Source organism: Pan troglodytes, chromosome 17, assembly GCF_028858775.2.
Source record: "Pan troglodytes isolate AG18354 chromosome 17, NHGRI_mPanTro3-v2.0_pri, whole genome shotgun sequence".
Taxonomy (NCBI): domain Eukaryota; kingdom Metazoa; phylum Chordata; class Mammalia; order Primates; family Hominidae; genus Pan; species Pan troglodytes.
In genome coordinates, this window is record NC_072415.2 from 43,102,662 (window position 1) to 43,120,291 (window position 17,630).

The 17,630-nt window shown below is 35.3% G+C and overlaps 1 protein-coding gene across 9 annotated transcripts in view; it reads right to left on the reverse strand.

Moving 5' to 3' along the window:
- The window catches only part of CCDC178 (coiled-coil domain containing 178), a 503,110-nt gene that overhangs the window by 395,386 nt on the left and 90,094 nt on the right, over positions 1-17,630 (reverse strand). For all 9 annotated transcript variants that reach the window (XM_001160604.7, XM_024351001.3, XM_063795580.1 and 6 more), the window contains 2 exons: positions 16,642-16,842; positions 3,407-3,627 (listed from right to left, as the gene is read on the reverse strand). In XM_001160604.7, coding sequence (XP_001160604.4) covers positions 3,407-3,627; positions 16,642-16,842 — 422 coding nt within the window. The remainder of the gene's footprint in view (positions 1-3,406; positions 3,628-16,641; positions 16,843-17,630) is intronic.

The following is a 17,630-nucleotide window of genomic DNA, read 5'->3' on the forward strand; positions in this document are numbered from 1 at the left end:
ATAATTTACTTCCTTGTGATATATTTATCAGGCTTTAGTAACTAGGTAATGCTGACATAGATGAGTTAGGAAGTGTTCCTTCCTCTTCCTCTTTTCCTTTTGGAAGAGTTTGAGAGTTGGAGAATTATTAGAGAGTGTGTGTGTGTGTGTGTGTGTGTGTTTGGTATAATTCACTAGTGAATCCACTTGGTCCTGGGCTTTTTTTTTTTTTTTTTTGGTGGAGTGGGGAGGTGGTTAATTACTTATTCAATCTCTTTACTTGTTATACACCTGCTCAGATTTCCTATTTCTTCTTGATTCCATTTTATCTAGGTTATCTAATTTGTTGGCAAGAATTTTTACGATCTCAATGTATGTATTTTTATTTCTCTCTGAGGAAGTATTTGGGCCTCTCAGTGCTCATAATTCTGCTTTTCATTTTTGAGTATTGTCAGTTATGCTCATTTTATCAAAGAAAAATGTGTTTACTTTTACTAAGATATCACTTTTCTTCTACTTTATATTAGAGAGTTTTCATATTTTGGCTGCATGACATTTATAGCCTTTCTTAATAGCATCTCAGTTTCATGATGGGGAATTATTTTTTCTTGGGGAATTACTTTCCCTTGCATTGTACACCCACAGTGGATGGTTTCACAGACTTTATGGCTCACGCTACAGAAGCCAAGAGGTCTAAACTCTCATTTTGACCCCTGGAATAGTTAGAAGGTCACCAGCTGACTTAAAGGAAGGTAAGCAGAAGCACTGATCTAGGAATTTAAGATGTAATGGAGTAGCACAATAATGATGAAATAAAAGAAGGGCAGTCATTGCATTAATGGTGACCATATTAGTCAGGCTTCTCTAGAGAAACAATCAATAGGAGCGAGGAAGATGGGGGAGAGAGAGAGACTGATTTTAAGGAAAAGGCTCACACTATTTTGGAGGTACAAGTCCAAAATCTGCAGGGTAGGTTGGCAGGCTAAAGACCCAGGGAAAAGTTGCTGTCCCAGTCCAAAAGTAGTGTGCTTACAGGATTCCTTCTTGCTCAGAGGAGGTCAGTTTTTGTTCTGTTAAGACCTTCAGTTGATTGCACAAGGCCTACCCACAATATGAAGAATAATATGTTTTACTCTAAATCTACCAATTCAAACGTGAATCTCATCCAAAAAATGTACATTTATTGAAAACATCTGGAATAATGTTTGAGCAAATATCTGGGCATCATGGCCCCATAAGTTGACAATTAAATTAACTGTCATTTTGGCCCTGATAAGCTTTACACAAACATTGCTTTTTTTTTTTTTTTTGGTCTGCTAGCAGGAATTCTTTCTTCCCATTCACAAGCCTGATCTTCCAGCTGCCCAACAACTCCACTTGCCCTGCTTATAATGTACCCAAGTTCACTATCAGCGAAAAACACAGTAAAACAAAGGGATACCAATTAAAACACATATAGACAAAATTTTAAAGAATGACAATAAAAATGTTAACTAAATTGTGAGTTATACCAGTTAGGATTGAGTTTTGCTGTAAGTTATAGAAATAAACCAAATAAGTTGCTTAAACAAGGTTGCAGTTAACTTTCCTCTCACAGAAATATATCTGACTATCCTTTTGCTCTTCAGCCATCCTGAGTTGTGGCTTCCATCCCCAAGGTTGCTTCATGCTGTAAAATGGAAGTTAGAGCTGCAGCTATCATATCAAGGTTGCTGGAAGTTTAGTAAATAGCTTATTTGGCATTTTCTAAACTTCCAGCAACCTAGGTATGATAGCTAAGGCAAATGGCCAAATAGACTACCTATGTGAGGCAGTCTATTTCAAAGAGATTTCCTAGAAATTGCAGCCAATAACTCCTACCTACATCTCATTAGAAATACAATGAGAAAAGGGAAATTGAGAAATATCTTCCAACCTGACACATTGTCACCCAACTATATAGGGGTCTATTACTAAAAAAGGAGGACAGTACTTGCATTCTTGTCCACAGTGGAGAAATGAGACTTCAGTATTGCCACTACTTCAGTAATAGAAATTGTTATAGGCACTCTGAAAAATAACTTGATGTTATCTAATAAAATAGTAAATGTGTATAACCCACAATCCAGTAACTACCCAACTAGGTATATAACCCCACTAGGAAAAATTCACATGCAGATACAGAGGAAGGTATTCATGTGTGATTATTGTTTACAGTCAAATAAGCAGTTTTGTTGCCAGATATTGGAAACAACTCAGATGGCCAACAGAAGATGAAATGGTAAGTAATTACATTGTGAAATATCTATTTGATGGAACATTGTAAGTAAAATGAATGAACTAGAGCTATATATATCAACAGTAGCTTGATTAAACTAAAAAATTGTCAGATTAAAAAATAGGCTGCAGAATATTGCACAATGTATGGTACTGTTTGTGTGATTAAAAATACTATGTATTGTTTATTAACACACAAGCATATATATAATTACACAAATTTGGCTTATAAACACATGAAATTCATTATAAAGATTGTCTTTGGTAAAGGAGGAACGAAAATGGAACTGTTGAGGGGAACACAGGAGACATTTAACAACTTGTTTTATTTACTTTAAAATGTTCAAAAATAAATATAATACAAATTTAAATTTGTTCATTTTGTGACAATTATCAATAAATTATTTTCATATTCCACAATAGGAGAGTTAAATACCTAATTAACCTTTAAAAATACTTTTATTTCATTTATATATTTTCATAAACAATGAAATTAATATATTTTACTTCTATTTTTGCTCAGTATGATTATGGCTTTAAAAAAAAACCCACAATTTTATTTTTCTGAAGTTCTTGTTTTGTTTTGCTTTGCTTTGAGACAGGGTCTCACTCTGTCATCCAGGCTGGATTGCAGTGGCACAGTCATGGATCACTGCAACCTCAACCTCCAGCGGTCAAGCAATCCTCACACATCAGCCTCAACCTCAAAGGGTCAAGCAAGCCTCCCACCTCAGCCTCCCAAGTAGAGGATACTACAGGCACAAGCCACCACATCTGGCTAATTTTTGTATGTTTAGTAGACATGGGGTTTCACCACGTTACTCTGGCTCATCTCTAGCTCCTGGGCTTAAGCGATGCACCCACCTCAGCTTACCACCCGAAGTGCTGGTATTACAAGCATGAGCCACCACACCCGGCCTTACCTGGCTATTTTAAATGACCAAAATTTTACTAGAAGTTTGACTAAATATGCTTAATAATCTTAAATATAATGGTAAGAAAAGAAGACATAGTTAAAATGAATACCAACAGTTGGTAATGTGTAGAGATAAAGAGCAGGTCAATTTCAAGAAAAAAAAAACCTTTAAAGCTGTGTTAATTTCTTATGGTTGAAAAGTTTTTGCATAACTAAGTAATAATTTATGAAATGCTCATGCATTCGTTTATTTACCTCCATTTTTTTTTTATAATGGTTCTTCAGATCTTGAAGTTCCTGATTCTGCTTAGAGTCCAGTAGAGGGCCATGTTCATTCATGTAGTCTATGTCTGCTTGAATCTTTGCATTTGCTTCTTCTAACTCTGTCTTCTGTTTTTCAAAATGTTGTAGTTGATTAGCTTTATCTTCAAGATGCCATTGTAATTCTATAACATCACTCAAAGAGGCCTCATGTTCTAGATATAGAAGGATAAGAACAAAAGAAAATCTGATTGGAGGAAATATTTGATAATACATAAATATAAAACATTTTAATTTCAGAAATTCCTTATTTGTGAATCGTACTACTTTTTTTTTTTTTTTTTTTTTTTTTTTTCCGAGATGGAGTTTCGCTCTTGTTGCCCAGGTTGGAGTGCAATGGCACGATCTTGGCTTACTGCAACCTCCGCCTCCCAGGTTCAAGCAATTCTGCCTCTGCCTCCCAAGCAGTTGGGATTACAGGCATGTGCCACCATGTCTGGCTAATTTTGTATTTTTAGTAGAGATGGGGTTTCTCCATGTTGGTCGGGCTGGTCTCAAACTCGCGACCTCAGGTGGTCCACCTGCCTCGGCGTCCCAAAGTCCTGGGATTACAGGCATGAGCCACCGCACCCGGCCAAATCTTACTACCTCTAAAATAAAAGGTACTATAAGATATATTACTTTCTTAATTCATCATCAAAAGGATTAAAATATATGTTTCATAAGATAATAGTTATTTTAGTACAAATCCTGTTTATGTTGTATGGTCAATGTATATTCTGACCGTTCTATAAAGTACTCTATGTAACTGCTTCAAAGTGAGAACTGCAAGAGTAGAGGCCTTCCAAAACCACCTAGAAGGAAAATGATGAAATAAGACTTACAAATATCAGAACGAAAAAGGCAAAAGTGAATATTATTTTCTTATAGAAAAACACATGAAATAGTGAAATGAAAATTATTACAAATAAGATAGTTCATGTAAAAGTAACATAAAAAATGCTTACCTATATATAAATATGTTGAAAACAGAATATCTCACAATAGCAAAACTAAAACATAAAATAAACTACATAAATCTATTAATAAACCTAACATGAACTGGGTAAGGTCTGTAAGGGGAAAGTGACAGCATGCTATCAAACAACACAAAAGTGAATTTGAATAAATGAATAAAATTATTTTTTCTGTATAAAAATATTTGAAATTTTAAGCACAGGAATTTCCTTATATTAATGTATAAATTTAATTAAATCCCAATGAACAGAGAAGGACAATTTTAGAAAAAAACCATTGAAAGATTTTCTCATTATTTTAAGTTTCTGGCATTAACTGAATCTTGCATTCTTGGAATAAAATTAGATGGGCTAGTTTATTTTCTTTTTTATCTTTTTAAAATAAATTTCTTGATGGAATTTGCTGATGTTTTTACTTGGGATTTTCTGCATTTATACTTGTAATTTTGGCCTGTATTTTTCTATAGTTGTGCTGTGATCATTTAATTTTGATTTATAATTTATGATAGCTTCTTATATAAGCTGTAGTTTCTTTTGATTTCTTTTCTCTAAGATGTTGTGGAAGTTTGAAATTGCATATTAAGCCCCACGGCCCTATGTATATATTTATTTATTTTGTGAGGAAGGATTTTTAGTTACTGGGTCAAAATCATTCCTTTAATGACTATATGAATATTTTGATTATCTATTCAGCAAGCTATTTTTCTCTGTAAATTTATTTAGTTTGTCAAAGTTTCAACAATATTCAAAGAAATTTGTTCTTAATGTCGTCATCACTATTAATCATTGCTATATCCCTATGTATTTTCATTCCTAATCTGAATCAGTTATACATTCTCACTGTGTTTTTTGTTAATTTTGCCATTGGTTTTACATTATGCTCTTTCTACTGAGCCAACTTCAGCTTTGCATCTCTTCTGCATTACGTATTTTTATTATTTTACCATTTTGTTGTTGGGTTTCTCCTTTTTTCTTTGTATTTATTTTGCTTTTTTCCCTAACTTCTAAACTCATACACTTTGATAATTAATTAAGTCCCTCTTTTTGATATAACAAAAGCTACTGATTTCTCTTTAATGACTTGGATTTTTCCCATACATGTAATGATACTTTTAATGATTTTTTAAATGAAATACTTCTAAATGTTTTTTATTTTCTGATATATGCAATGTTTGATAATATCTTTTTTTATGTTTTTTACCCTCACCAATTAGACAGTTAGATTTTTGTTCTAAAGAGTCAGACATTATGTCGTTAAATATTGCCATTATTACTTCCATGAGGATCTTCTATTAAATATTCATGATGCCCTCTCATTCTATATGCCATGTTTTAAATATTTTATTTATATTTTTCTCTCCTTGTCTTGCTGTGATGCATTCCATGCAAGTTCTTCAAGTTTTACAGTTAACTATTACTTCTCTCTGAGTCTAATAAACAATTTAACCAATTATTAAATTAATTTTATGTAATATATTTTTCATTTCTCATAGTTTTTCATTTGTATATTTTGCTTTCTTTAAAAAAGTTTCTTGTCCTTGCTTTTATTTTTAAACCTTTTCATTTCTTGAAATGTATCAAACACTTATTTTATAATCTCAGATATAATCCTATATCTGACACATTTTGAGTAAAATTATGTGGTCTGCTTCTACTGATTCATACCCATTGAACCTGTATCTTCATGTGTTTTATGATATTTAATATTGAGCTACTTCTTTTCTTGGAACATTATCTGAGATAAATTTTTCGTGCCTGGGTTGAAATTTTAGTCTTGTAGAGCAAATTTGCCTTTGATCCTGTCAGTTGCCTGACTTTACTACTAACGTACAGAACATTTAAATGACATTCTCCACTTAACAGTTTTTAAGCACACAGAGAGCAGGCAGTGGGGGATCAAAAATCTATTTGAGATTAGTACATTACAAATGTTCAGGAAGCATTGTTTTCTTCCATTGTATAAGAGAAAGAAACAAGTTTCTTGGCTGCTCAATCTGAGCCACAGGTTTATTCACGGTTCACTCTTAGGCCGAGGATTAGTAGACCTTTGGATTCTCATTTTTACGTCCTGATCTCTAATTAGACTTGTCACTCTGGGTGAGACTTAAGCTTTATTTCCAGTATCCTGTACCCTACACATATATCAAAATGGCAACTCAAGGACATCAGGGTTTCAAGGATTCCCCCAGGGCTAAATCTAACACTGATGTCTATTTATTTCCAGAAATTTCCATTCCAAACTTAAATTTTGGCCATGCTACATTTCTTATGTTCTTGACAACTTGTCAGCGTATTTTAAATGATTTGAAGAACTAAACTACATGAGCAAATCTGACAATTGAAATTATAACTTTGATATTACTGGTTTATTTTCTGAATTAATAGGTAAAATGAACACCCTATTCTCAAAACTCAATGAATAACTAGACAGAAAATTCTTTTTTTTTTTTTTTTTTTTTCGAGACAGAGTCTTGCTCTTTCGCCCAGGCTGGAGTGCAGTGGCCCGATCTCAGCTCACTGCAAGCTCCGCCTCCTGGGTTCACGCCATTCTCCTGCCTCAGCCTCCCGAGTAGCTGGGACTACAGGCGCCCGCCACCACGCCCGGCTAATTTTTTCTATTTTTAGTAGAAACGGGGTTTCACCGTGTTAGCTAGGATGGTCTCGATCTCCTGACCTCGTGATCCGCCCGCCTCGGCCTCCCAAAGTGCTGGGCAGAAAATTCTTAAGGAGATAAAACACTTGAACAGCACTATCAATCAAATTGACCTGATATTTATAGATAGTCTACCCAACAACAGCAGAGTATATATTAATTTGAACTAAACAGAACATTCTCCCAGACAGATAAAATTTTAGGAAATTTATAAACTATAAATAATTTAAATACAAATTAAACATTAAAAAAATGTTTCTACGGCCTTATAGTATAGTTTGAAGTTGGGTAATATGATGCCTCCAGATTTGTTCTTTTTGCTTAGTCTTGCTTTGGCTATGCAGACTCTTTTTTTTGGTTCCACATGAATTTTAGGATTGCTTTTTTCTAGTTCTGTGAAGAATGGTGGTAGCATTTTGATAGGAATTGCACTGAATTTGTATGTTGCTTTTGGCCATATGGTCATTTTCACAATGTTGATTCTATCCATCCATGAGCATGGGAGGTGTTTCCATTTGTTTGTGTAGTCTAAGATTTCTTTCAGCAGTGTTATGTAGTTTTCCTTGCAGAGGTCTTTCACATCCTTAGGTATATTCCTAAGCTTTTTTTTTTTTTTTTTTTTTTTTTGCAGCTATCGTGAAAGGAGTTGAGTTCCTAATTTCTCAGTTTGGATGCTGTTGGTGTAGACCAGAGCTATTGATTTGTGTACATTAATTTTTGTACACAAAATTATTATCCTGAAACTCTGCTGAATTAATTTACCAGTTCTAGGAGCTTTTTGGATGAGTCTTTTAAGGTTTTCTATGTATACGCTCATGTCATCAGCAAACAGCAGCAGTTTGACTTCCTCTTTACCCATTTGGATACCCTTTATTTCTTTCTCTTGTCTGATTGCTCTGGCTAGGACTTCCAGTACTATGTTGAATAAAAGTGGTGAAAGTGGGCATCCTTGTCTTGCTCCAGTTCTCAGGAAGAATGCTTTCAACTTTTCTCTGTTCAGCACAATTTCAACACAACATGGTATTGGTATAAAAATGGGCACGTAGACCAATGGAACAGAATAGAGAACCCAGAAATAAGCCAAATACAGCCAACTGATCTTCAACAAAGCAAACAAAACAACATAAAGTGAGGAAAGGACACCCTATTCAACAAATGGTGCTAGGATAATTGGCAAGCCACATGTAGAAGAATGAAACTAGATCCTCATCTCTTGCCTTATACAAAAATCAACTCAAAATGGATCAAAGACTTAGATCTAATACTTGAAATCATAAAGATTCTAGAAGATAACACTAGAAAAACTCTTGTAGACAATGCCTTAGGCAAAGACTTCATGACCAGGAACCCAAAAGCAAACGCAACAAAAACAAAGATGAATAGATGGGACTTAATTAAACTAAAAAAGCTTCTGCTCAGCAAAAGAAATAATCAGAGGTAACAGACAACCCACAGAGTGGGAGAAAATTTTCATGAACTATACATTGAAAAAAGGACTAATCCAAAATCTACAAAGAACTCAAATCAGCCAGAAACAATCAAATAATCCCATCAAAAAATGGGCTAAGGATATGAGTAGATAATTCTCAAAAGAAGATATGCAAATGGCCAACAAACATATGGAAAAATGTTCAACATCACTAATTATCAGGGAAATGCAAATCAAAACCACAATGTGATACCACCTAACTCCTGCAAGTATGTCCATAATAAAAAAATAAAAAACATTATAGATGTTGGCATGGATGCAGTGAAAAGGAAACACTTTTACACTGCTGGTGAGAATGTAAACTAATTCAGCTACTAGGGAAAACAGTGTGGAGATTGCTTAAAGAACTAAAAGTAGATCTCTCATTTGATCCAGCAATCCCATTACTAGGTATCTACCCAGAGGAAAAGAAGTATATGAAAAAGATACTTGCAAATGCATGTTTATAGCAACAAAATTTGCAATGCAAAAATATTGAACCAGCCCAAATGCCCATTAATCACTTAGTGAATAAAGAAAGTGGTACATATACCATGGAATACTACTCAGCCATACAAAGGAATAAAATAATGGCATTCACAGCAACCTGAGTGGAATTGCTGACTATTATTCTAAGTGAAGTAACCCAGGAATAGAAAACCAAATATCGTATGTTCTCACTCATAAGTGGGGGCTAAGATATGAGGACTCAAAGGCATAAGAATGATTTGTTGGACTTTGGGGACTTGGAGCAAGTTTTGGGGGTTGCAAGGGGTAAAAGACTACACATTGTGTACACAATGTACGGTGATAAGTGTACACTTATCACTCGGGTGATAAGTGTACACTTATCACTCGGGTGATAAGTGTACACTTATCACTCGGGTGATAAGTGCACCAAAATCTCAGAAATCACCACTAAAGAACTTATTCATGTAACCCAACACCACCTGTTCCCCAAAAACCTAATAAAATAAATAAATAAATAAAATTTCCTAGTACAATATAATTAAATTAGCCATAACAGAAGTTTTTATGAAAATTTCAAAATAAATGCAAATTAACCAGCAACTTCTAAATAAATAGATTCCATAAGAAATCACAGGGATATTTGAAAAGGTATTTTGAAGTAAATAATAATGAACTCATGGCATATGAGCATTTATAAAATGCAACTAATGATATTCTGAGAAGAAAATTTACAGCTTTTAACAGATAATTCTAGAAAATAAAAATGGCATCAAGTAAATAATCAAAGCATCTAATTTATAAAAAGAGAAATATAGAGGTTTAAATTATTCCCAAAGCAAATAAGATATGGGAAATCAGAGGAAAAAATTCAATGGTATAAAAGCTGAAACATAGTAATCAATAAAGGAAGCAAAAGTGGACTTTTTAAAAAGATAAACAAAATTGACAAATCTTTTGCTTGAATGACCACGAAATAAAGACACAAGGCACAAATTACCAAAGTTAGGAATGAAAAAGATACCATCACTACTACTATTACAGAAATTAATTATAAGAGAATTTCATGAAAACATTTAGGCCAGCAAACTAGATAACTACAATAAAATGGACAAATTCTTCAGAAGATATAAATTACTGAAAATGACTCAAGCAGCAACAGAAAATGGAAGAGAGACCTTGATATGTTTTGGCTGTGTCCCCACCCAAATCTCAACTTGAATTGTATCTCCCAGAATTCCCACATGTTGTGGAAGGGACCCAGGGGGAGGTAACTGAATCGGCGGTGGCGGGGGGTGTCTTTCCCATGCTATTCTTGTGATAATGAATAAGTTTCATGAGATCTGATGGGTCTATCAGGGGTTTCTGTTATTGCTTCTTCCTCATTTTTCTCTTGCCACTGCCAAGTAAGAAGTGCCTTTCACCACTGGTCATAATTCTGAGGCCTCCCCAGCCATATGGGACTGTAACTCCATTAAACCTCTCTTTCTTCCTAGTCTCGGGTATGTCTTTATCAGCAGTGTGAAAATGAACTAATACAGTAAATTGGTACCAGGAGTGGGGTGTGCTGAAAAGATACCCCAAAATGTGGAAGTGACTTTGGAACTTGGTAACAGGCAGAGGTTGGAACAGTTTGGAGGGCTCAGAAGAAGATAGGAAAATGTGGGAAAGTTTGGAACCCCCTAGAGACTTGCTGAATGGCTTTGACAAAAATGCTGATAGTGATATTAACAATAAGGTCCAGGATGAGGTGGTCTCAGACAGAGATAAGAAACTTGTTGGGAACTTGAGCAAAGGTGACTCTTGTTATGTTTTAGCAAAGAGACTGGTGGCATTTTGCCCCTGCCCCAGAGATATATGGAACTTTGAACTTGAGAGAGATGATGTAGGATATCTGGTGGAAGAAACTCTAAGCAGTGAAGCATTCAAGAGGTGACTTGGGTGCTTTTAAAAGCATTCCATTTTAAAAGGGAAACAGCATAAAAGTTCAGAAAATTTGCAGCCTGATGATTCAATAGAAAAGAAAAACCCATTTTTTGAGGATAAATTCAAGCTGGCTGCAGAAATTTGCATAAGTAGTAAGAAGCCTAATGTTAATCCCCAAGACCATGGGGAAAATGTCTCCAGCCATGTCAGACACCTTCATGGCAGACCCTCCCATCACAAGCCTGGAGGCCCAGGAAGAAAAAGTGGTTCTGTGGGCCAGGCCCAGGGTCCCCATGCTGTGTGCAGCCTAGGGAGTTGGTGCCCTATGTCACAGCCACTCCAGCTATGGCTGAAAGAGGCCAACATAGAGCTCGGGTTGTGGCTTCAGAGGGTGGAAGCCCCAAGCCTTGGCAGCTTCCACATGGTGTTGAGCCTGTGAGTGCACAGAAGTCAAGAAATGAGGTTTGAGAACCTCCGCCTAAATTTCAGATGTATGGAAATGCCTGGACGTCCAGGCAAAAGTTTGCTGTAAGGGTGGGGCCCTCATAAAGAATCTCTGCTAGGGTGCTGAGGAAGGGAAATGTGGAGTTGGAGCCCCCAACAGAGTCCCTACTGGGGCACTGCCCAGTGGAGCTGTGAGAAGAGGGCCACCATCCTCCAGAGTCCAGAATGGTAGATCCACCCACAGCTTGCACATGTGCCTAGAAAAGCCACAGACACTCAACACTAGCCCATGAAAGCAGTCATGAGGGAGGCTGTACCCTGCAAAGCCACAGGGGTGGAGCTGCCTAAGACTGTGGGAACCTACCTCTTACATCAGCGTGACCTGGAGTCAAAGGAGATCATTTTGGAGCCTTAAAATTTGGCTACCCCATTGGATTTTGGACTTGCATGGGCCCTGTAACCCTTTTGTTTTGGCCAATCTCTCACATTTGGAACAACTGTATTTACCCAATACCCATACCTCCATTGTACCTAGGAAGTAACTAGCTTGCTTTTGATTTTACAAGCTCATAGGCAGAAGGGACTTGCCTTGTCTCAGATGAGACTTTGAACTATGGACTTTTGGGTTAATGCTGAAATGAGTTAAGACTTGGGGGACAGTTGGGAAGGCATGATTGGTTTTGAAATATGAGGGCATGAAATTTGGAGGGGCCAGTAGAATGATATAGTTTGGCTGTGTCTCCATTCAAGTCTCAACTTGAATTGTAACTCCCAGAATTCTGACATGTTGTGGGAGGGACCCAAGGGGAGGTGATTTAATCACATGGTCCAGTCTTTCTCATGTTATTCTCATGTTAGTGAATAAGTCTCATGAGATCTGATGGGTTTATCAGGGGTTTTTCCACTTTTACTTCTTCCTCATTTTTCTCTTGCCACCACCATGTAAGAAGTGCCTTTAGCCTCCTGCTGTGATTTTCTGAGTTCTCCCTGGCCATGTAGAACTGTGAAGTCCAATTCAACCTCTTTTTCTTCCCAGTCTCAGGTATGTCTTTATCAGCAGTATGAAAACAAACTGATACAGACCTAAAACTAGGAAACAAATTGATTTACCTATTAAAAATTTACTGACAACTTTGGGCTTAAACAGTTTGGCATGGATTAAAAAAAACTCAGTAAATGACCCTGGGTAGAAAAATAATGACTTCAAGGAAATAAAAAACTCTAACTTGAAACTTAAGAAGGTTTAGAGATCAAAATTCAGCTAAGAAATGAGTAAGATAACTGATCTAGAACCAGTGAAACTCCTAGGATTCTAGTAGAGGCAAAAAGTAATCAAGGCTTATTGGACTTCTACAGAATAAATAATTAACAATTGAAGATGAGATTACTATGAAATATGTTGAAACCATAGAATATCAGGAATAGTTATAAGAAATAAGATATGATATATATAAGAAACAATATGATATGTTTCAAGTAATCAAGTCTTATTGGACTTCTACAGAATAAATAATTAACAATTGAAGATGAGATTACTATGAAATATGTTGAAACCATAGAATATCAGGAATAGTTATAAGAAATAAGATATGATATATATAAGAAACAATATGATATGTTTCAAGTAATCAAGGCTTATTGGACTTCTATAGAATAAATAATTAACAATTGAAGATGAGATTACTATGAAATATGTTGAAACCATAGAATATCAGGAATAGTTATAAGAAACAAGATATGATATATATAAGAAACAAGATATGACAGATATGTTGTTCACTACCCTCTCCCTTGGGATAGAGATAATTTCTTATCATATAGATTCTTGTTTTGGATGTGATACTTATTTGGGCTGTGTCCCCACCCAATCTCAACTGGAATTGTATCTCCAAATGGATGTGAGAAGTGAAGGTATGCCAGTTCCAAGCTGACACTTTGAGCAGCATCCTACGTTTCTATTCACCCTTTTGTATTCTTGCCATTTGCCACATGAAAACCATACTCCTGGGAAGGTGCTAGCCAAAGAGGACGAGAGAGACATGAAGCTGACCTGAACCCAACATACAGCCTTGAGCCAGCGCAATTGGATCTGCGGCCTGAAGAAGAGCTTCCCTAGCCAACTCACAGAGCCATCAGCAAATAAGAAAATGCTTATCGTTGTAAGCCACTGAGTTCCAAGGTGGTTGTTACAAAGCACAATTGTAGTAATAACTGAATAACTGAATAATTAACAAAGACAAAACAATTCAAAACAAAATGGAAGATTTAACATTCCATTAATTACTGAGACCTTCTTCCATAGCAGTGGCATTCTGGTGAGCATATATATGGCACATAATTATCTTTGTAATCTGTCCTTTCTGATTACACCCTTTCTGTCTCACCCCCTGGGGTGATAAGCTTTCACCCTTCCCATCATGTGACTGGAATTCAATAATTCTCCAAATTATGTCTACATACTATTCAAATTCATTCAGAAACCAGAGCTGTGATTTTTTTTTCCTCTTTCATCAGATCATTATAGGAAAATACCCATGGAGCCATAGTGTAGATTATGGGAAAGACAGGTAATATATAGAAGCAGGTACAATGGGAATACCCGAGGAGCCTGAGTCACAAGTTTACTTGTGTCTTCAGATAATGTTTGGGTATAATATAATATAGGTACTCTTTTATTTTGCAAGGGAAAACTGCTATGCATATCCAACTTTTAATTTGTAGGATCATATACTACCAAATTCATGATGGTAAGCTTATTTCTAGTTATCTTTTTTGATAGGAAAAACAAAAAGCATTTGCTAGTTAATTGGCTACACGTTGGATGGCAAGGGCTGTCATTTTCAGGAGAGGCATGCAGTCAGCTTAAAGTGACCAGATGGAGAGTGGGGCAGTCAGTGCTATAAATTCCCCTGCCTCACCCATCTCCATTATCTCCCCATGGTCTCTTGCCACAGATTCCCATTGGTTGAGCCCAACAGGAAGACAGAATGCAAACAAAATCTTTGATGCAGTCCACTATGAATCAGCCTCCTGGCCCACAAAACAAAAAATCTAAGTGGGATTGGGGAGTTGAGGGGAAAGATAAATCTGGAAGACTGACCAGAAAATATCTAGAAAGAAGTGAGTTTCCTTAATTTTATTTTTGAAAAGTATCTAAATTTATAACAAATATAATACTTAACATTGTTTGTTAAGGAGATTAAAATTTTTTCCTGTCTTACATGCTATATACTTTTGAGAATCTAAAGACTATAAAAATATGACTCTATACTTTGTAAACAAATTCATAAGATTTAGAGATTATATTCTACATAAATAATATAAAGGCAGAAGATTCCCGAGAACACATTACCTGAAAGGAATATGTTTCAAAGAGAAAACTATTAACTTTAAAAAATACATAACAATAATGAATTTAAATTTCATTGCATATAGTGGCTACTTACGTAAAATAAAGCAGACGAACATAAATCTGTTTTCTAAGTAGATCTTGTATTGATTAAAAGGTAACCCAACAATAAGTTGTCACCCATAACAAATATTTATTCCATAGTTCAAAACGTATTTATTAAGTACCTATAATGTGCACATATGTATCTCAATTTCTAGAACTCCTAAAACTACAATACCTAAGCACTATTACAAAGGGTATATGAAATTATATGTAAATTTATCAGCAAACAATTAAATAAAACCTTCCCTCCATATTTTTTCTACTACTACTAACAGGCAAGAACCTCCCAAACAATTAGGAAAATTGTGCATGACTCCTGTTGTTGCGAACAGAGTCTATCAAGAATCTACTGGGATCCAGAATTTCCCAGGGTGTCTTTTCTGACCCTATGGTAGCCTCATTGCCTCTAAAGCACACACACACACACACACACACACACACACACACACATATATTTATAAATTATATAAATCTACTATATTAGTGGAGCATACACAGTACAAATTCTATTCAAAAAGAAAATTTCAAAAATGATAAAATTTACAAATATATATAAAAGTTCTAATCTTTTCTTGCAACTCTCTGGAATTCATACACCCTACTTTGGTAACTACAGCTTTAGAAGACATAAAATTATAACAAAAGTCTAAATATGAGTACACTATGACCTATAATTTGAATTAATGGCTGTTGGTCTGGGTAATAACTAATAATGTCCCTTTTTTCTCTCAAAGATTTCTTGGTTTAAATGATAGATGATATATGGGCACCCTAATATTAATAAAAAAGCTCTTACAAAACATGTGCATCCTGAATTAAAATTTTTATCCTATGAGAGAGTAAAAATCTTTCAGCTTCAGGCAGAATCAGGAAGTCAGGCATGTTTTCATAGGTACCGGGTTTGTAGAACAAACAAGCAAACAAAATCCAATACCTTTAGATTCTTTAATCCTTCACCATAGGTCCCTCACTCTGTGAGCTAAAAGAATTTCCTTTTTTACCTTTCATTAAAGGTAAAACACTTGTTACCTGCATGACTCTTAGAAACATTTTAGGTTTTGATACCTGCTAGAAGTTCCCAAGGCAAATTTACTATTAAATTCTCAAAAGCATATGCATTTAGTGCCTAAAATATCACTTAAAACTCTTTCAATTTTCCTAGACCTAAAAATGTGGCTAATGACACCAACTGGCAATCACTTTAAATTCCTAAAGTTCTAGAAATTCAAATACTGTAGTCATTATGGGATATATGCCAAATGTTTGCATGCTCTGTGGGTACCATAAATGCCACTGGATTTCTAACAGACCCAAAGGACATCAGGTCCAGGTTTGTCCAGTGCAGTCTCACAGTTTGCATCTGTGAACCCAGCATTATCTTCGATAACGTCTTTCAAAAGTGCTGGTTTATATGCAAAATAATATGGTCACTCTAAACAGGTGATATTTATTTATTTTTTGAGACAGGATCTCACTCTATCACCTGAGGCTCACTGCAGCCTCAATCTCCTGGGCTCAATCAGTCCTCCCACCTCAGCCTCCCAAGTAGTTGAGACTACAGGCGAGCACCACCACGCCTGGCTAATTTTTGTATTTTTTGTAGAGACAGGTTTTCACCACGTTTCTTAGGCTGGTCTCGAACTCCTGGGCTCAAGTGATCTGCGTCCCCAGCCTCCCAAAGCGTGGGATTACAGGCATGAGCCACGGCACTAAGACAATTTTTTTAAAATATACAGACCTGTAATTAATTATCTGTGCCCCCAACAGAGTAAGAAGTAATATGAAAATCCCTATTATTACCTTTCTGCACAGCCAATGGGAGTTCTTGAAGTTTCCAGACTGACCAAGAGTCAATTTTCATGTTAATCATATTCTTTCTTGATCTCTGTTGTTTTAAAGCTTCTTCAGCGTCTGCCCGGTCAGTTTCTAGACTTTTAATGAGATGAATGGCCTCTGAGAGCAACGTTTCCATTTCCTGCTTTAACTCTGGACACTTTTCATCTTAAACAGAAATAAATATTCACATTTGTTAATAAATCAGTCAATAAGCTGGATGATGGGAACATGGGTCTTAGTTGTATTATTATTTTTTTCTATATATTTAATAAGAGAATGTTATAAAAATGAATTACCTTTTAAAAAAGTTTTATTATAATACAAATATAAGATTAATTATAAACTTTGAAGACCTATTTTTAATAAACATTTTATAAAATAATTACAATAGCTAAATCTCAACCAATATTTTCAGGAATAATACCATTTTATCTGAAGGAAAAAACACATGCGCTATTTATAAGCTGTACTATAGAGGTTTATTTTAAAATCATGCTTGTGTGTCCTCCTATTCTATAAGAAAAACATATCATAATGATTATATCAGGTAAATACTGAATAATCATAATGGTTCCTAGAAACAAGACATATTCTTCAATCTCATCCAATAAGAACTTCTCTACTTAGCTTTGCCAGGAATTCATTGGAATTTTGAAACTCTATTTATTTAGTTGTAATACTAAATTAATCCTCAATTAACTCCTTTAATGAGAGATATTTGTGATTCCTGGTTCACAGTTCTGGAATGATGCGGCTTAATGTTAACAAAATTATTACCATGGGTACTCATTTGACAATTTATGAAATAAATGTGTAGAGCCCATTATGTTCCGGGAACAAGCACACGGTCTTTGCTGGAGATAAGTAAGGTAAAGAAGACAGATATGAGTCCTATCCTTGTAGGACTGATGCCTATAAACACTGACTTTTGCCAAAATGTTATATAAACACAT